This window comes from Mandrillus leucophaeus, unplaced genomic scaffold (genome assembly GCF_000951045.1).
Source record: "Mandrillus leucophaeus isolate KB7577 unplaced genomic scaffold, Mleu.le_1.0 Scaffold298, whole genome shotgun sequence".
Lineage (NCBI taxonomy): Eukaryota > Metazoa > Chordata > Mammalia > Primates > Cercopithecidae > Mandrillus > Mandrillus leucophaeus.
In genome coordinates, this window is record NW_012103120.1 from 3,092,459 (window position 1) to 3,113,361 (window position 20,903).

Here is a 20,903-nt window from a genome sequence, read left to right on the forward strand (position 1 = left end):
TTGTCTTTGGTTCTGTTTATATGCTGGATTATGTTTATTGATTTGTGTATGTTGAACCAGCCTTGCCTCCCAGGGATGAAGCCCACTTGATCATTCTACCAACTTTTAAATGATTTATTCCCTATGACCCACCCTCAACATTATTTTCTTCCCATGCCACATGCAATATATGGAAAAGCTCACACAGGCTAATAGTTTCTACCACCTCTAAATGCTGATAACAGTTAAATCTCTTTTTTTAACATAAATCTTGCTGAAAAGCAGTCAGTGACCAGGTGCGTTGGCTCCTGCCTGTAATCCCAGCACTTTCAGAGGCCTAGGCAGGTAGATCACGTGAGGTCAGGAGTTCAAGACCATCCTGGCCAACATGGCGAAACCCCATCTCTACTAAAAGTACAAAAATTATCTGGGTGTGGTGGCAGACACCTGTAATACTAGCTGCTCAGGAGGCTGAGGCACGGGAATCATTTGTCATTTGAACCCTGGAGGCGGAAGCTTTAGGGAGCCGAGATCGTGCCACTGTACTCAAGCCTGGGTAACAGAGTGGGACTCCATCTCAAAAAAAAAGAGGCAAGCAGGGTCATCTCCACTTGGATGCCCCACAGGTTCCAGAAGCATAAATCTAAAAGAGCACATCTTTCTTTGTCCACCTGCTGCTCCTTCTTAAATTCTATTTTGGTTGCATAATCTTCATCCTCCTAGTTCTTCATAAATATATTTAGTCCTAGTTATTCATAAGTACATCTTCTGACCCATCAAGTTGTATCAGTTTTCCTGCTGCCCACTCTTACCCTACTACTATGGCCATAGAAAGTTCCCTTTTGCCTAGATTTTTTCAGTAAATTCCTAACTGATCTTTATTGCCTGCAGACTTGATACCACCCCACACGCTATTCATCTTCCACATTATTATCAGAGTGATTAGAGTGATTTTCTTTTTGTTTGTTTCTTTTTTTTTTTTTTTTTTGAAATGGTGTCTCACTCTGTTACCCAGGTTGGAGTGCAGTGGCGCGATCTTGGCTCACTGCCATCTCCAACTCACGGGTTCACGCCATTCTCCTGCCTTAGCCTCCCGAGTAGCTGGGACTACAGGCGCCTGCCACCATGCCCAGCTAATTTTTTTGTATTTTTAGTAGAGACGGGGTTTCATCGTGTTAGTCAGGATGGTCTCGATCTCCTGACCTCATGATCTGCCCACCTCGGCCTCCCAAAGTGCTGGGATTACAGGCATGAGCCATTGCACCCGGCACAGAGTGATTTTCTTAAAGCGCAGCTTTATCATGGTATTCTCTTATTAAAACTCTCAAGCAGTTCACTATCATATCTGTATGATGAATGTAGACATACCTTGATCTGATCCTTGTCTTCCTTTCCATTCTTAGGTCTTCCCTCTTTCCTGAATGCTCACATTTTGTTCAGAGGATAGAAAACACTTTTTCACACTTCTGTGTACTGTTAGCTGGGTGTGGTGGCACGCACCTATAGTCCCAACTACTCGGGAGGCCTGGACAGGAGAATCGCTGGAACCCAGAAGGCGGAGGTTGCAGTGAGCCAAGATCGTGCCACTGCACTCTGGCCTGGGCAACAGAGCAAGACTCCATCTCAAACAAACAAACAAAAACAGATCTAGCTCAAGAGATCCTGATTCTTCATAAAAAAATAAATCCCATGAAAATATTATTCCTGCTATTTACATGAGGAAATCAAAAGCTCAGAAAGATGAAGTCACCTTTCCAAAGTCACAGCAGAAGTGGTAGACCTTGGATTTAAGTCAAGGTTATTTGACTTCAAAGCCCGTACTCTGTTCACTATACCCAGCGCAAGAAGGTTAGCATGAAAGTTTGGCCTTATTCTATGTGCAGCAAGAAACTGTCAAATATATTTGAGCCAGGAAATCCATGATCAATTTGGTGTTATAAAGAGAAAAACTAAAGATTATATGCTTTGAAAGCTATTTTGTTTAAGTATTAATTATTCTAAGTTTCTCTTTATACATTTAATTATGTTGAAATCAATGACTGAAATAAAGGCCAAGCCATAATTCTAAATAATAGATTTATCTTTAAAAGTTCTGATATTTTAGCATATTTTACTTTTGTTCTATTTATATGTAATAATATGTGTCTGTCTGGTTTTTTTTTATCAGCTTACGTTGGTCTCAGGCAAAAGTCCAAATTTCATTGTTTCTTAAAGTTAGAATTATGCTGTTTGTATTTATAACCAAGAAACAAGGCCAGAAAGATACTTTAAATTGCAAATGTTTCCCTGAATTGATCTGATAACATGATTCCATTTAAGACATACTGGGAGTCAGTTATAAATAGATCATTGTCAAATATCCTTCCAATTCAAATCTACTTGAATTATTTAAAATGTGGTTCAATTAATTTTGTTTCAAAATGTTTAGAAGCAAATATGTAACAGGGTGAGCTTAGTTGAAACAAGCAAAATGATTTTTATATAGCTTCATATTTTCTTTATGCAGGAAATTATATTTATGTGATACAGTTTTGACAATAAAATTTTGTTTTTGTTTTCTTAAAGATGGGGTCTTATTCTGTAATTCAGACTGGAGTGCAGTGGTGCGATCCTGGCTCACTGCAGCCTTGAACTCCTGGGCTAAAGCAGTCTCCTTCCTCAGCCTTCCAAGTAACTTTGACCACAGGCACATGCTCCCACACTCAGCTAATTTTTAAAAATTTTGTGTAGAAACAGGGTCTCGCTATGTTGCCCAGGCTGGTCTTAAACTCCTGGCCTCAAGCGATCCTCCCACCTTGGCCTCCCAAAGTGTTGGAATTACAGGTACGAGGCACTGCACATGGCAATAACATTTCTGACTATCCTTTGATAATTAAAATTAACATTCTATCTTTTTATATTTGGTAGGAGATAAGGATATACTATTATATAGTATAGTATATGTAGATATACTATTATATGTGTATATATAGGGATATATCATACACACACAGCATATATGTATCTGTATAAACAGATGGGTATACAGATATAGAAAATCATTGCTTTAACATACTATCGTAGCCCCAAATCCACTTTTTTATTATTATCCTATATACTTTCCCATTCCCTCTGAATCTACTGTATCTCTCTTTATCTCTCCCAAGGACTTTTCACATCCTTTCTTGTTCCAACAGCTACGTGTCCTTCTTAGTACATATCTTTAGTAGCTGCCTCTAACTCTTAATTTAGACAAGTCCTTGGGATTGATTGATTTATTCAGCAACTGTATTAGGGTATCAGGGTTCTTCAGAGAAAAAGACCAACAGGAAATGTTATATATTTGTATATAGAAAATAAGGAATTGGCCAATGGGATTATGGAGACAAGTCTATAGATCTGTAGCTCTGTAGTCGGCAAGCTGGAAAGCCAGGAAAGCCAATGGTGTAGTCCCAGTCCAAAGGCCTGGAGGCTCAGACCTAAAAAAAGCTGGCGTTTCAGTGGTGGCACATGCCTGTAGTCCCAGATACTCAGGAGGTTGAGGCAGGAGTATCGCTTGAGCCTGGGAGATGAAGGTTGCAGTGAGCCAAGATCATACCACTGCATTCCAGCCTGGGCGACAGAGCGAGACTCCATCATACAAAAAAATAATAATAGAAACATAATAAAATAATAAAAATAAAATAAATTTTTTTTCTGTTTCCAAAAAGTTTCCTTAAAAATGTTTTTATTATTGTTTTAACTAGTGAAATTTCTTAAGAGTTTTATGGGGGAAAGAATCTCAGGCTATGATAATTGTACTAAAATATGTGTTAGAGTAACTTTTTAAAATAAGGGATGTAACTAATCCATTTCCCCTGTCCCCATTCTCTTGGCAATTACCATTATTCTTTCTGCTTCTAAGAGTTTGACCATTTTAGATCCTTCGTATAAGTAGAATCTTGCAGTATTTATCTTTTTGTGACTGGTTTGTTTCACTTAGTGTAACATCTTCAAGGTTCATTCATGTTGTAGCATATGATAGGATTTCCTTTTTTTAAGGCTGAATGGTGTTCTACTGTAAGTACAGTCGTGCACCACATAATGACATTTCAGTCAATGACAGGCTGCACATACAACTGTGGCCTCATAAGACTGTAATACCATATATTTGCTGTGTCTTTTTGATGTTTAGATACACAGATGTACTATTGTGTTACAATTACCTACAGTATTCATTACAATAACATGTACAAATTTGTAGCCCAGGAGTGATAGGCTATCACATAACACCTATGTGTGTAGTAGGTTATCCCATCTAGGTTTGTATAAGTACATTCTGTGATTTTTGCACAATGACAGAATTGCCTAATGAGGCATTTCTCAGGCACATTCCCATCATTCAGAAATGCCTGATTGAATATACTACATTTTCTTTATCCATTCATTCTTTAATAGACATTTGGGTTGTTACCACCTCTTGGCTCTTACGAGTAATGCTGCAGTGAACATGAGTATTCAAATAAATCTTCAAGATCCTGCTTTCAGCTCTTTTACTTAAATACCCAGAAGTGGAATTGCTGGATCATGTGATAATTTTGAGTAACCTCCCTAATGTTTTCCATAGTGGCTACACTATTTTACATTTCTACCAACAGTGTACAACGTTTCCAGTTTCTCCACATCCTCGCTGACACTTTTTATTTACCAGTTTTTTATAGTAGCCATCCTAATGGATGTGAGATGACATCTCAGTATGGTTTTGATATGCATTGACATGATGATTAGTGATACTGAGCATCTTTTCATGTGCTTGTTGGCCTGCCATTTATTTATTTGCTTTGGAGAAGTGTCTACTCAAGTCCTTTGCCTCTTTTTTAATCATGATACTTGTTTTTTTATTGTTGAATTGTCAGAGCCATTTATATATTCTGAATATTAACTCCTTATTAGATATATGGTTAGCAAATGTTTTCCCCCATTCTGTAGGTTGCCTTTTTACTCTATTGGTTGTTTCCTTTGCTATACAGAAATTTTCAAGTTACGTGTAGTCCAGTTTGTCTATTTCTGCTTCTTCCACTTTGTCTATTTTACCTGTGTTTATGGTATCCTTTACAAGAAGTATTGCCAAATCCAGTGTCATAGAGCTTTCCTTCTATGTTTTTTTCTAGGAGTTATAATTTCAGGTCTTATATTTAGGTACTTAATCCATTTTCAGTTAGTTTTTATATATGGCATCAGGTAAAGGTTCAAGTTTATTCTTTTGCATGTGTGTATCCAGTTTTCCCAGCAGCATTTATTGAAGAGACTGTCCTTTTCCTATTGTGTAGCCTTGGCACCCTTGTTGAAGATTGTATGACCGTATACTTGATGGTTTATTTTATTTTATTTTTTTGTCTCTCTACTCCATTGATCCATATGTCTGTCTGTATGCTGGTACCATACTGTTTTGATTACTGAAGCTTGGTAATATGGGTTTTTTTTTCTATTTGGATGGATTTTATTTTGGTTTTTAGAGATCAGATCTGCCTTTGTTGCCCAGGCTGGCTGCAAATGCCCAGGTGCAAGCAGTTCTCCCACCTCATCCTCCAAGTAGCTGAGACTACAGGTATGTTCCACTGCACCTGGCTCTGTAATATGTCTTGGAAGTCAGGAAGTCTGAGGCCTCTGGCTTTGTTTGTTTGTTTTTCCTCAAGAAAGATATTTGGATATTTGGGATCCCTGGAGATTCTATATAAATTTTAGTATTTTTTTTTATTTCTGTAAAAATGCCATTGAGATTTTGAGAATCTGCAGATCATTTGGGGAGTATGGACATTTTAACAATATTAGGTCTTGCAATCCATAACACAGGATGCTTTCCATTTACTTGTGTCTTCTTTAATTTCTTTCAACAATATTGTGTGGTTTTCAGTATACAAGTTTTTTACCTTCTTGAATAAGTTTATTCCTAAGTATTCTTTTGGATACTGTTATAAAAATAGGGTAGTTTTCTTCATTTTTTTCTGGATACTTCATTGTTAGTTTGTAGAAATACACTAATTTTTATGTGTTGATTTTGTAGCCTACAACTTGGCTGAATTCAGTTATTATTTTAACAGGCCTTTTTGAGGAGTCTAGGATTATCTACATACAAGATCATATCATCTAAAAACAGATATAATTTTACTTCTTCCATTCCAATTTGGATGCTTTTTATTTCTTTTTCTTGCTTGGTCCTTCTGGCAGGACTCCTAGTACTATATTGTATAGAAGTGGTAAGAGTGGGTATCCTGGCCTTGTTCCTGATCTTAGAGGGAAAGCTTTCTGTTTTGCACCATAGAGTAGGATGTTAGCTGTAGATTTTTCTTATGTGGTCAAATTATGTTGATGTAATTTCCTTCCAGTCCTAGTTTGTTAAGTATTTTTATCATCAGATGGTGTTAAATTTTGTTGAATGCTTTTTCTGCATTAATTGAGACGACCATGTGGTTTTAGTCCTTCATTCTGTTAATGTAGTATATTATACTTCTTTAACATGATGAAAAGCATCTACTTTAAGATATGCAAGACATAATACATAAAATCTTAGGAATCTGAATGTGTTTTCTGATCGTTGCATAAGAAATCAATGGTGATTTGATTTGCCTTGTTTATGATAAACAGTTCTTGAGTAAATTCACAATCATAAGACTCATTTTAAAAAGGAACAATTAATAAAATGAAAGTGTACACAGGAATAAAAGTCACAAATCAGTATTTTTCACTGGTTATTTTGTTCACTTGTCCAAAATTATAATTTTATTTTGGGGACTATAGCAATATTTTAACATTAGACATATTTTATTTTATTTATACTCTTTGTTTTTGTTTTTGTTTTTGAGACCGAGTCTTGCTCTATTGCCCAAGCTGAAGTGCAGTGGCGCAATCTCAGTTCACTGCAACCTCAGCCTCCTGGATTTAAGCGATTCTTCTGCCTCAGTCTCCCTAGTAGCTGGGAGTACAGGCATGAGCCACCATACCTGGCTAATTTTTGTATTTTTCGTAGAGACAGGGTTTCACCATGTTGACCAGGCTGGTCTCAAACTCCTGACCTCAGGTGATCCACCCGCCTCGGCCTCCCAAAGTGCTGGGATTACAGGCGTGAGCCACTGTGCCCAGCCTTAAAATATTACTTTGAACCATATGAAGTTGGCATTTTTGGCTGCAAAAATAGTAGAATATTGGCAGTGTTATATTGTATACCACACATATAGATGTATCTTAAAGTATTTGGCAAAATTTCTAAGAGTGTAATTCTATTTTAACAGTGTTAAAGTTCTTTGTCTTTCTTTAACAAATGATACTTTAATTAGTATTTGCCTTTTCTTTATAGGGCTTGCTTTTTAAAACATATATTCCAAGTTGAATGAAAGTATCGTGCTAAACTGAGTAGTAGTAATTCCTGTGAGTTTTTAAAAAACTATATCTAGGCTTCAGCCATTCTCTTTTGTAATAGTGAATTGTTTCTTGTTAGTTATCCTTGATGTAAGCATGTTTTTGTCTATCATTTTGTTATACTCACACAAATTGCCCTCTGTATTTAAAAAAATGACGATGACAGTAATAATTGTAATAATAATAGCTAGCATTCATTGAGAGTTTATTATATGTCAGGCGGCATTGTCCCAAGACTTTTATTAATTTGTTTAATCCTCATAATTATCTTGCAATGTTATCACCATTTTTCATATGAAAAACAAAGGCCCCGAATGGCTAAGCAACATGCCCAAGGTTATACCAGCTATTACATGGCAGAGAAGAATAATGACTGACTTCTTGAACATGAGACATAATTTGAATCATCTTTATATTTCCATTTAATTAATAATTATATTGTTTGATGGTTAGATGTCTAAATTTTTTATTTAAATTTTAAATACATTTTCAAGGTTACATGTTACCCATTATGATTTCTTAAAATAAATGAAATAGGGTTTTTTGTTTTTTTCTGTTTTAAAAATTTTTGTTTGTTGTTGTTCACAGGATGGACAACCTGAAATTTTCTACACATTTTGGAATTCAGTTACTCAGGCACTTTCTTCTCAATTTCATATGGCGACAAACTGTAAGTTTATTACTTATTTTGCAAATTAATTTGAAAGTTTTTAGTTACTTTATCATTTTATGTCAAGAAGCTTTGCTGTATTAGTTTACAAAACATTTGTATTGCTATTTTAAAATTCCTGGCTAATTGTCATTCTGTCTAGATGTTTAATCTGGAATCTCTTAGATGTATAATCAGTAAACAAAATTTTTACACATTTTTGTAATTAATATTTAGAATAAAATTCTCCAGAAGAATATGTCAATACCTTATTATTCAGACATCAGAAGAACTCTGTCTGAATTTTTCCTATGTAGAGTGTATAAAGCAGTTAATGTGGAAAAATTTAGTTCATGCTTTTAGAATTATAACTGAAAGATAAAAATACAGAGACTTTGCAAATTGTTTATTGTTAAAAATGAAGATTTAATGAATAAACAAATGAAATATCTACATCATGAATTAAAAGTTGGTCATTCAAATATGTTCCACAAAACTTTTTCTTAATTTCTTTATATCGTGAAATAATGGCATGGTAGGTCTACACAATGAAATATGCGAACCAGCTAATATCTTATGCGTGTGTTTCTCTAAATACTTTAGGTAAGAGCATATAATGTACCTAGGCCTTTAAAAAAAGTGTTTAGTTCATTTCTATTTAAATTTTTATTCACAAGCATTTATTAGAAGTGCTTACTATATGCTAAATATTGTTTAGTCACTGCCCCTCCCCCACCAGCCCAGAGTTAAATAAACTAGTCTGCTTGCCTCTCTACGTATTTCTAATGAACTATGTAGTAAGACAGTAACCAGAAAGAGGTCTTCATTTATTTGTAGTGGAACAGAACTTAAGCTAATGGTGTATTAGGATCCATTTATCCCATTTACTTGTTGTGTTGTGTTTTGTTTTGTTTTTTTGAGACGGAGTCTCGCTCTGTCACCCAGGCTGGAGTGCAGTCGCGTGATCTCGGCTCACTGCCACCTCCGCCTCCTGGGTTCAAGCAATTCTTCTGCCTCAGCCTCCCTAATAGCTGGAACTAGTAGCCACCACATCTGGCTATTTTATTTATTTATTTATTTATTTATTTATTTGTATTTTTGGTAAAGACAGGGTTTCACCATGTTGGTCAGGCTGGTCTCGAACTCCTGACCTCAAATGATCGGCCCGCCTCAGCTTCCCAAAGTGCTGGGATTACAGGCATGAGCCACTGCGCCCAGCCTATTCCATTTACTTGTGAATCACACTGCTCATTTTGGGAGGGAATAAATATTGTATATTTCCTTGGTTTTTGTTTTTGGTCAGCTTTATTGAGCTATAACTTATATGCAGTAAAAGTCACCAATTTTAAACATAAAATTCTGTGACATTTGACAAATGTTTACATTCATATGACCAGCGTTACAATTAAGATATAGAATATTTCCATCATCCCCATTTTTCCATATGTACTTTTGCAGTTTATCTGCCACCTTCACTCCCTGGGTCCTGGCAACAACTAGAATTATATAGTATGCATTATTTGATTGTCAGCGTAATTAAGATTCTTCCATGTTGTTGCATATATTGGTAGTCCATTTCCTTTTAAATTGCTTAATTTGTATTCAATTGTGTAGATATATACCACGATTTTTTATCCATTCCGCAGTTGGGAAACAAGTTGGATTATTATGAATAAAGTTACAGTTATTTACATGGATATATCTCTTTTGAAGACATATGTGTTCCTTCTCTTGTGCAAATATGTAAGAGTGGAATTGCTCAATTATTTGGTAAATGTTGTTTAACTTTACAGAAACTGCAGTGCTATATTCCAAAATGAATATACCATTTTGCATTTCCATCAACAATGTGTGATAGTTCCAGTTGCTCTACATTTTTGCCAATCCATGATATTGTCGGTTAATTTTAGTCATTCCATTGGGTGTGTACTAGTTTTTTTACTGGGGTTTTAGCTTCCACTAGACTAATGTTGCTTTCTTAGTTCATTTGGGCCGCTACAAAATACCACAGACTGGGCAACTTATACACAACAGAAATTTATTTCTCACAGTTTTGGATGCTGGCAAGTCTAACATCAAGGTACTGGAAGATTCAGTATCTGGCGAGGGCCTGTTTCCTGGTTCATAGACTGTGCCTTCTGACTGTGTCCTCACATGTTAGAAAAGGATAGGGAAGCTGTCTGAGCCTCTTTTGTAAGTGCACTAATCTCATTCATGAGGACTTTCTTTCCCTGACCTTATCACCTCCGAGAGAACCCACTTCCTAACCCCATCACATTGGTGAGTAGGTTTCAACATACGTATTTGGGGAGATAAAACCATTCAGACCATAGCAGATGCTGACCAGATTTTCCCAGGCTTAGATGCCATCCGTATAACTTTTTTGGTTTTGTGTTTGTCTAAAGGATTGCCCTCTGTTTTCATTGTATTTCTTGTTCTCTTACTGAGTCCCAGGGAATCTTTGCATATTCTGGGTTCAGAGTACTTCCTTAGTTGCATGTTTTGAAGATATTTTCCCCTAGAATGTGGCTTGGCTTTTTGTTTTCTTAACAGCGCCTTCCAAAGGAAAAAAATGTTAAATCCTGATCAAATTCAATGTATCAAAGTTATAAATAATTTATACTTTTTTTGACCTAAAAATTATTGCCTAACCCAAAGTCAGAAGCATTTCCTCTCACATTTTATTTTAGAAATTTTACTAGGTTTGTGTTAATTTTCATATATGTTGTGAGTTATCTCAACGTTCATTTCTTTTAGAACACATGGCTCCAAAAAATTATTCTCTGCCTATTGACTTCTTGGGAACTTTTGTTGAAAATCATTTCGTTATCTATAAGTAAGACTAGTTCTGGACTCTGTTTGGTTCCATTTTTCTGAATGTCTATGTTTACATCAGTACAACAGGGTTTTCGTCACAGTACTCAAAGTCCTATTTTGTTCTTTATCAAAGTAATTTTGGTTACCATAGGTCGTTTGCATTTCCATATATATTTCAGAATTTCGTTCCTACAATAATTGACTCCTGGGATTTTGATGAGGATTGCATTGAAACTACAGATCAATATGTGATGAATTCACAGTTTAATATTGAGTCTTCTGATCCACATGCTATATCATTCTATTTATTTAGGACTTTTACATTTTCTCTTATAAATGCTTTATAGTTTTTAGCATGCAGTTCTAACAAATGTTTTATTAAATTTATTACTGTTTTATATATTTTGATGCTATTCTATATGTTATTTTTTCATTTTACTTTATAATTGTTGATTTTTAAAACAGAGAAATGCAATTGATACTTGTATTTTGATTTTGTGTCCTTTGACTTTGCCAATCTTACTTATTAGTTCTAGTAGTTATTGGTGATTTCTTACAAATATGAAAGTCTCAGTTTTTGGAATAAAAGAAAGCAAATGTAAAACTCACTTATGGAAGCCCTTTGAAACCCTGATGTCTAAGTTGGGTAAAGAGGTGCCTTCTGATGGTAATCATTACTGGGAGGTGGGGGTGTAGAAGTCCTGTTTTAACTTTGTTTGGACTCAGTTTACTGGGAAGGACTCAGTTTACTGTACTTAAACAATCACGGTTTTCTGTTCACTGAGCTTCCAAAAAAATCAATGGGAAGTTTTTCTTAAACATTCTCATCTCCTTTCTCTCAAAGAGTCCTGTAATTATGGAGAGGGTCTCATCTTACAGTGTGACAGAGGGGGCCCATATTTATACCTTTAATTATACCTCCCTCTGATCTCTCTTTCCATACTTATCCTTTAAGATACTAGACAGTGAAATAGATCTTCTTTTACTGACCAACCTAACCTGCAACTACAACCAGTTTTAGACTTGGACAACCAGAAAGACACACTTGATATGCATCATGACCTAGGCTAGTTGGGGTTTCCTTGTGCTGATTACTCAATCTTGAGATCTCTTAGTGTTGCTAATGTTTAGATAAAAATTCAGTCGAACAAAACAAGATTATATTTCCTACCATTCACACTAAGAGGGGAACCAGGAGCATTGCTAGTTTTCTTTGGATATTTGAATCATCTATGGCATTTTGCACAGAAAAGATATTCCTAAAGAAAAATTGTTATTGCAAAGTTTTATGTAAACATATATAAATCCCTGTTGTTGCTATTAAGCCATAGCTTACATAATCTAACCTTTAGTTATACACTTTAAAAATATTTAAAATAGTATAAGTAATTATTCCAGCATAAGGTAGGTAAAATCAACATCTGTCTTCTATTTATATCACAAAACTTCACAGAGGCACCAATTTTTCAGTGTTGACACAATTTTTTGTCTTGTCTATGCTATCCTACCACTTCATTCTCCTTATCTCATTTGTCTAACCCTAAGCTTGCCTGCGTGGATCTTTTCCAACATGTCACACCTACAACATCAGAGTGTTCACTCTTTTCTGAAAAATTATGCTTTTCGGTTTTTTGTATGTTTGTTTGTTTGTTTGTTTGTTTGTTTTTGAAATGGAGCCTCACTGTGTTGCCCAGGCCAAAGTGCAGTGACTATTCACAGGCACAGTCATTGCACACTGCAGCCTTGAACTCCGGGCCTCAAGTGACCGTCCTGCCATGGCCTCCTGAGTAGCTGGGCCTACGGAAGCACTACCATGTCCAGCAGGTGATGTTTTTTGAAAATGGAGAAAACCAGTTTCTTATCACTCAGCATAATAAATTAGGGATTAGTTGTGTTGGATCCAAAATCACGTAAATTTTGAAAAGAAAGAAAAAAGGTCATTTAATTGACTTTTACTTCCATACGTGGAAAGGTAACTGCTACCTTAGATGTCCTCCCATTATAAACTAGAATAGTAAGTAAAATTTATGAAACACCTGTTTTCAGACATTGGGCAACAGACAATATAGAACTGTGATCCCAGATAAAGCAAAACAAATTGAACGCTAAAATCACCCCAACTTTCTACCTGGCAATTTCCAGACAGCTGCACACACGCAAAAAATGGGAATCAATATATAGTTTACCATTCTTACTAAGTTGAGTCCAGAACTTTTTAAAGGATTACAACAAAATCTGTCACTTAACAATGTAATATCACATATTCAGCCTCCAATTAAAATGAGTGGACATGAGAAGAAGCAGGAAAATGACCATAACCGGTAGAAACAGAGAAGCTGAAGAATCAGTAGTATAAGCAGAGTAGGAATTTTAAAACACTTCTTATAGTTGTTATAAATGTGCTCAAATATTTTAAAAATAGCATAAACATAATTAGAGAAATGGACAATATAAAGAAGAAACAAATGGAACCTCCACATATGAGAAATGCAGTATCTGAAATTATTTCACCAAATAGGACTACATGCAGATTTAAGCCTGAGGAGAAAAAAAAAAAAAAATCAGTGAGGCTAGAAGATATAGCCATAAACATAATTCAAAATAAAGGACCAAGATTTACAAACAAACTTAAAAAAGTATTAGAGTCTTAGGACCCATGGGACACATCAAGCAGTCTTAACATATGTGTAATTGGAGTTTCAGAGCCAAGAGAGGAAGGGAAAAAGAAAAAAGTTAGAAAAAAATAGTTGAAAATATCTAAAACATTTTTGTTATGGACTAAATGTTTATGTGCCCCTTCTTCCGATTCATACACTGAAGTCCTAAACCCCAGCATAACTGTATATGGAGATAGGGCCTTTATGGAAGTAATTAAGGTTAAATGAGGTCACAAGGGTGGGCCCTGATCTTATAGGATTACTGTCCTTATAAGAAGTGACGCCAGAGAGCTTACTCACTCTCTCTTTACACAGGCACAGGGAAAGGTCATGAGAGCACTTAGCAAGAGGGAGGCCATCAGCAAGCCAGGAAGAGAAACTCAGACCTACCAGAACCTTTATCTTAGACTTGTATGTAGCCTCCAGAACTGTGAGAAATAAATTTTTGCTGTTTAAGCCAAAACAACAAAAACAAAAAAATCATTTATGGCTGTAGTTGTAATGCATCTGTTGTAACATATTAATTTAAAATGTGCTTTATCACTCTAAAAAGTTTTTTAAAACCTTGGGGTGGCTATCATTTTGTTTTCTTTCTTTAAATGAGTACATTTAATTTGTACTTTGAATATTTCTTCTTTCAATATGACAGGAATCTACAAAGAAAAAAGCCATTAGCGGACAGGCGCTGTGGCTCATGCCTGTAATCCCAGCACTTTGGGAGGCCAAGGTGGGCAGATCACAAGGTCAGGAGATCGAGACTATCCTGACCAACATGGTGAAACCCTGTCTTTACTAAATTACAAAAAATTAGCTGTGTGTGGTGGCGCACGCCTGTAGTCCCAGCTGCTTGGGAGGCTGAGACAGGGGAATCACTTGAACCTAGGAGGCAGAGGTTGCAGTGAGCCGAGATGGCCCCACTGCACTCCAGCCTAGCGACAGAGCTAGACTCTGTCTCAAAAAAAAGTGAAAAAAGCCATTAGCATACTTGAAAAATTTCAAGTCTTTAACCATTGTATCTTCCAATATTGTTTATTATTTATTGTTTTAGTACATTTTTAGTAGAAATTGTAGAAGGTAAACTAAGGAAATCACAGAAAGAATAAGTAAGTTGAACTCTACAGAATAAGACTGAGATGGAAATGCCCTCATCCGCTCATTCTAACATCTATGTCAATTCTGGGTTCTTGTTTGGTTGAATTTTCTTTCCATCAGATGTGATATTTTTCTACTTATTTGCATGTCTAATAATTTTTATTGGATATTAGACCTTATGAACTTAACCTTGTTTGGGGCTGATTAATTTTGTCATCTCTAATACTGATACTATCAGATTACTTAAAAACAGTTTGATCCTTTTGAGTCTTGCTTTAAGGTTTATTAGCGAATTCGAAGCAGTAATAATCTGCTATTTATTTCCCAGTTATAAGGCAGCACTCTTCTTAATACCCTCAAATTAATACCCTGTGAATGATGAGGTTTTCCAGCCTGGCTTTAGAGAATAAGGGACTATTCTCAATCTTATGTGAATGTAACAGGATGTTCCCTCTAAACCTTTTTCATAGTTTTTCCCCAAACTCTGGAAGTTTAATGCTGATCAGTGCTTTGCTGAATACTCAAGATAAACCCTTTGGACATCTCTGGAATTCTCTGTCTGTGCACCTCTGTTCTCTCTGGTATTCTGTTCTGTGAACTCTAGTTGCTTCTGTTTGGCTCTTCTGGAAGGGAGGGAATAGAAAGAAGGGTATTTTCCCCCTTTCCGTGCCATGACCTAGAAAGTCCTTTAAGGTAATGAGCTGGGAAACTCACAGGGTTCATCTCATTTGTTTCCTGACTCTGAGGAATCACTGTCCTATGTTGCGTGTTAAATGTCTTGAAAGCTGTCATTTCATGTATTGTGTCTGTTTTTTGTTGTTTCAGACAGGGTGATAAATCTGGTCCCTATTGTATCATGGTGACCATAAGCAAAAGTTCTTCATTAAAACTTCAGTGAGAAACTTTTGCTTATGGTCATGATGATTTAAATAGTGATTAAAATATTTAATGATTCAAATTTAAATAATTATTAAAAGTATATTTCAGAATATTATATGGGAATGTGTGTGTACGTTTATTTAGTGATGCTGTCATTTACTTGTCAGTGATCATCTGTCTTTTTTTTTTTTTTCCTTCTGGGACGGAGTCTCACTGTGTCACCCAGGTTGGAGTGAGTGCAGTGGGGCGATCTCCACTCACTGCAAACTCCGTCTCCCGGGTTTCACGCCATTCTCCTGCCTCAGCCTCCTGAGTAGCTGGGACTCCAGGCTCCTGCCACCATGCCTGGCTAATTTTTTTTTTTGTATTTTTAGTAGAGATGGGGTTTCACCATGTTAGCCAGGATGGTCTCGATCTCCTGACCTCGTGATCTGCCCGCCTTGGCCTCCCAAAGTGCCAGGATTACAGGTGTGAGCCACCACGCCCAGCCTGCTTTTCTTTTCTTAACCATTACAAACCTTCAGTATTCTCCACATATCTTCCTTTTTCCCATTCTGCTCACCCTCCATAACCAACCGTATCTCTTGGGTCATTAGGACAATTAATGTCATTAAGAATATTTTTCCTGTACCTTGCTTCCAAATAAGAGCCTTATTCCTCCCTTTGAGCCTCAGAAGATAACTTACTTCTTCAAGGCCACGCATTTACTGGTGCCCATACCTACTTTGTTTCTCTCTCCTAGCATCATCATTTATACTTCTTTTTCTGTGTTGGATTTCTACTTCTCTTTTAATTTCCTTTCCTCAGCTATAAGCCTATTCAAGTTGCTCCCATGTAATAAAAACTAAAACAAAACTAGAAAGTTCCTCTTTAGTTGCTATTTACTCTCTCTCTTTTTATGTAAATGTCTCCAAAGAGTAGTTTGCATTTTTTGATCTTCATTTTCATACTGTTGATTTCTCAACTAGGTGTAATCTGGCTGTCTTCCATCATTCTGTTGAAATTGTTCTCATTAAGGGAAGCAACGACCTACTTTTTAATTGCCAGTATATGTTTTCAGTTCTTATCTTATGGGACCTATCTGTTTTGTATAGTGAAAGAAGCTAATGAGAGGAAACATATAATATGTAGAGAGAAAATCCCATTAATATTTCACCTTCAGAATAGCCTGCTACTTCTAATACCATAATTACTTTAATAGCTTCCTTTGGGAGAACTCCAAAGTAAGTTGTTTATAAAGTACCTTCAATTTTTATAGCACGTACAGTCCCTGAAGTGTACTGTAGTACTTCTTAGAATTATAGACAGGCAATATTAAGGAAGTACAACCATCTGCAGAGTTGAAGACTACACACAATGTAACAGATTGTTAAAGTAAGTAATATTTTGGCAAAGTATATCTAAAGGGAAATGTTCCTAGTTAGGAACATGTTCTTTCTGATTATACATGTTCATGCTTAGTTTTAAAAAAAGTTCTATTAGAAGGTATAATCCAAGAGTTTGACAATAAATTTACTTCTTTTTGGAAGTATGCTTGAAAAATCTAGCAAGTACATCTCTTTTTACATGTCTAAAACCCCTCGTGCAATGTTAGTTTCTCAAAACTCAAGCTACTCAAAGAAGTTGTTCATACAATTTAGAGAGCTAACATGGTTATATATCTGTAATACCTGGCTTCCCAAACCAAGAATGAATAAGAGATACATTGAGATATATGTGTTTTCAGATTTTAAAAGTTTTAAGGCTTGAATTACTTTATACTAAAGCTCATTATATTTACCTTTTTAAAACATATAGTGATAAAGAGTCGAATCTTAACAAGAATTAGGGAGATAAACTACATGTTCTTTAAAAAAAAAAAGAATGGTATGCAAATTGAGATCATATTGTGAATATTTCTTTGCTACCTTAATATTTATAAGTTAATTATTATTAATATTTATAAGTTAGGGAGATAGACCTAATATACTCATTTAAAATACTTTTTAGAATTTGATTCTTGCAATGGAAACATTTTGTTACATAGTTCTAATGAGCCTATAAAGCACCATCCTAACACCATGTAACACAAAAAGAAAACTTGCAATTTGTGTTAAGGGCATGAGACAAGGGGGATCTTTTAAGAAAGTACTAAAAGTTTATATACCTTGGAAGAAAGTAAATCTAGCTATCAAGTAAGGGTTTTGATATTCTATTTGGCAGAACAAATTTGATCATGTCATTTTCTGATCAAAATCCTGCATTGGCTTCCATTAATCTTTTTAAGAAGTATTAAGCCATAATACTCATTAAGAAAAAGTGTGCATATCATAATTTCACACCTAGATGAGTTTTTCAATTTTTAAAATATCTGTGTAACTAAGGTTAAGTACAGCATCAAGATTAAGAAACGGTATTATCTATAGTCCAGATGTTCCCCTCATGTCCCCTTCTAGTTTCTACCAGCCCCTCTCAACAAGAGTAACCACTAATTTCTAATGGAATTTTAAAAAATTGTTATTTTTCTTTTATACAGATAAAATCATCTAGTTTGTACTCTTGTGTCTCCTGACTTCTCAAAATGTTTCTAAAAGTCCCCCATATTGTTGCATGTACTTGTAAGTCATTCTCAAAATGGTAAAATATTCCATCCTGTGAATACACCATAATATATTTATCTCTCATATTATTGAAGAGCATTTGGGTGATTTCTCATTTTGTGCTACTTTAAATAGTGGTACCATGACAATTCTGTGCAATTTTGGGAATTAACTCAAAAATTGAAAATTGATAGGCAGAATAATAGTCCTTCCAAAGAGTTCCATGGCCTAATCTCCAGAATCTATGACTATGTTACGTTCATAGCAAAAGGGATTTTGTGGATGTGAGTTAAGGATCTTAAGGTAGAGAGATTATCAAGATAATCTCTGATCATTTGAGTGGATCCAATGTAATCATATAGTCTTTTTAAGAGTAAGAGGTAGGCAGGAGTTAGAGGAGGAGATATGATAATGGAAACAGAGGTAGGAGTAGTATAATTGCTTGAAGAGAGGGCCACAAACCAAGGAATGCAGGCAAGTAGAAAAGACAGGGACAAAATTCCCCCTAGAACCTCCAGAAAGAATATGACTATACTGCTGACACATTTGATTTTGGCTCAGTGAGACCAATCTCAGACTTCTGACCTCCACAAGATAATACATATTAGTTGTTTTCTCAGCTTTAGTAGGTACTGTCAGAGAGTTTTCCAGCGTGGCTGTACTCATTTAAACTCCCCTTGGCAGTATATGAGAGTTCTAATTTTTCCGCATTCTTGTTAATGCTCGGTATTCTCTTCCTCTGGCATTCCAGTTGTGTATATAGATGCTGATTATTTCAGTTCACTCTAGGATTGGGTTGGTGTGGGGCACGTGCAGTTTTAATAAACAGTTTGCCTTTGATTCTCCTCTTTTACTTTGGCATGCTTCTCCCAGGCTTTTAATTGAGAAGTTGGAGAGTCTTTGTCCTGATATACTGAGATTGATCTAGCTCTGCTGTCCAAAGGTTCACAGACTTCCTGCCTCAAGAAACTTTAGACCTACTGAATGTCTTCAAGATAAGACCTTGCTTGTGTTTGTGGCATGTCCTTTCCCCACAGCTGGTCTTTTGTTTCTTAAGCCTCACAAATAGGAAGAAACTTCTCCACTTTTTGAAGGTTTATGCTTAATTCCCTGGCTTCCCTCACAATCGCAGAACTCAGCAAATGTTCCATGGGAAATCCAGTTTGAGATTCCTTAAGTTGCTAATTTCTCACTCCTGTCCTGTGAACCCCTAAAAGCTTTGTTAGTTTTTCCTTTCTTCCGCTGAGGTCCTCTGCTTCTGCCAAGCATGAATTTTTTAGAATATATAAGCCTTCTTTAATTGTTACAAGAAGGGAACTGGTCTGCCTCCACTCTTCTTCCATTACTCTCAAAATGCAATTCAAATATAACTCTTCTGGTCCCTTCCTATTTCCTCAGCACTCATTATTTTCTTTCTACTTCTTTATCTGTGTACTTAAGCCTGAATTCTTGAATCACCCTCTTTCTCCTCAGCATTTACAAATACCTGAAACACATGTCTATATCCTCGCCATCATCTCTGTAACTCATACTTGTCTTTTCAGTCTCAGGGTAGAAATAAAGTGTTCCCTGATGCCTCTTTTCCCATGCACACCCAAACACGAGCAAGACCTCCTCTGTCAGTTCCCACAGAATTCTTAATGTACCCAATTTCAGCACTTAGCCCACTGAGTTATAATGTCTCACCTACTAGCTTATCTGTGTCTCCCACTGGGCTCTGCAAAAAGCTTCTACCTACCTCTGTTCCATGCTATAGTCCTATCAGAGAACACAATGCTCATAAATAACAGACATTCTGTTGAGATGGATCCCTAAAGTGTTAAATATTTAAAGTCTTTATTAATTTGAAGGAACTCTGAAGAGAAAACAAACTGTAAAAATCAAAATAATCTTTATTTTTAAAAACGGACTTATAAGCTAAAGGAGACCCTAATATGAAATACTTTTAGAAAACAAACAGTATGTATACATGATAAATAGGTACATGAAAAGATGGTTGCAAGAGCATTAGTGGTGATTATTATAGGATGGGACGCTAGGATGGGTTCACAGAAAAAAGAAAGCCCCAGTTTACTCTGTATATCAGGGTAAATTCCAAGTGGATCAAACAATTACGTATGAAATATGAAACCATTCAAGCCTAGAATAAGCTAGGAATGGGAGAAAATTTTTCTGATTCAATATCCAGAAGCAATGATGAAAACCTCAGTGATCTGATTATGTTAAAAATTTTTTTGCATGGAAAAAAAACCTTGAGCAAAATGAAAGGAAAAATAACAAAATAGAAAAAAAATTTTAATTAACACTAAAGGTAAGGCGTTAGTATCTCTATTATATAAAAAGCTTCTAAAATGAGAATTAAAAAGCCAAAAACTCTATAGGGAAAAAAATGTAAATACTCTTTCGTATATGTAAAAGATGCTCTATATCACCTATAAATAGAGAAATGCAGAATGTACAGACAGACATTATTTCTCATCTATCAAATTAGAAAAAATCAAAAAGTTTGATAACATACTCTATTGGCAAGCCCGTGGGGAAAAGTCAGTCTCATACATTATTAATTAGCATACAAACCTTATGGAGGGGCGTTTGTGAGTTCTTAACAAAATTATATAAGCAGCTACTCATTTACCCAGAAATTCTACTTTTAAGGATCGATCCCATAGATGCAGTGGCGAAAATTTAAAGAGACATTCACTGGGCTATTTGTTGCATGATTATGTGGAATACCAAAAATTGCAAACAATCCAAATGTTCATTACTGTGGCGTTAGTTAAACAAACTATGCTGAATTCATGGAATGGAATGTTGAATCCATAGAATTGTATAGAATGGAATGGATTGGTTTTTTTTTTTTTTTTTTTTTTTTTTTTT

The 20,903-nt window shown here is 35.6% G+C and overlaps 1 protein-coding gene across 2 annotated transcripts in view; it reads left to right on the forward strand.

Annotated features, from left to right (window-relative positions):
* COG5 (component of oligomeric golgi complex 5) overlaps positions 1-20,903 on the forward strand; it is a 362,534-nt gene that overhangs the window by 239,464 nt on the left and 102,167 nt on the right. For both annotated transcript variants that reach the window (XM_011986381.1, XM_011986382.1), the window contains exon 11: positions 7,942-8,023. In XM_011986381.1, the coding sequence (XP_011841771.1) occupies positions 7,942-8,023 (82 nt within the window). The remainder of the gene's footprint in view (positions 1-7,941; positions 8,024-20,903) is intronic.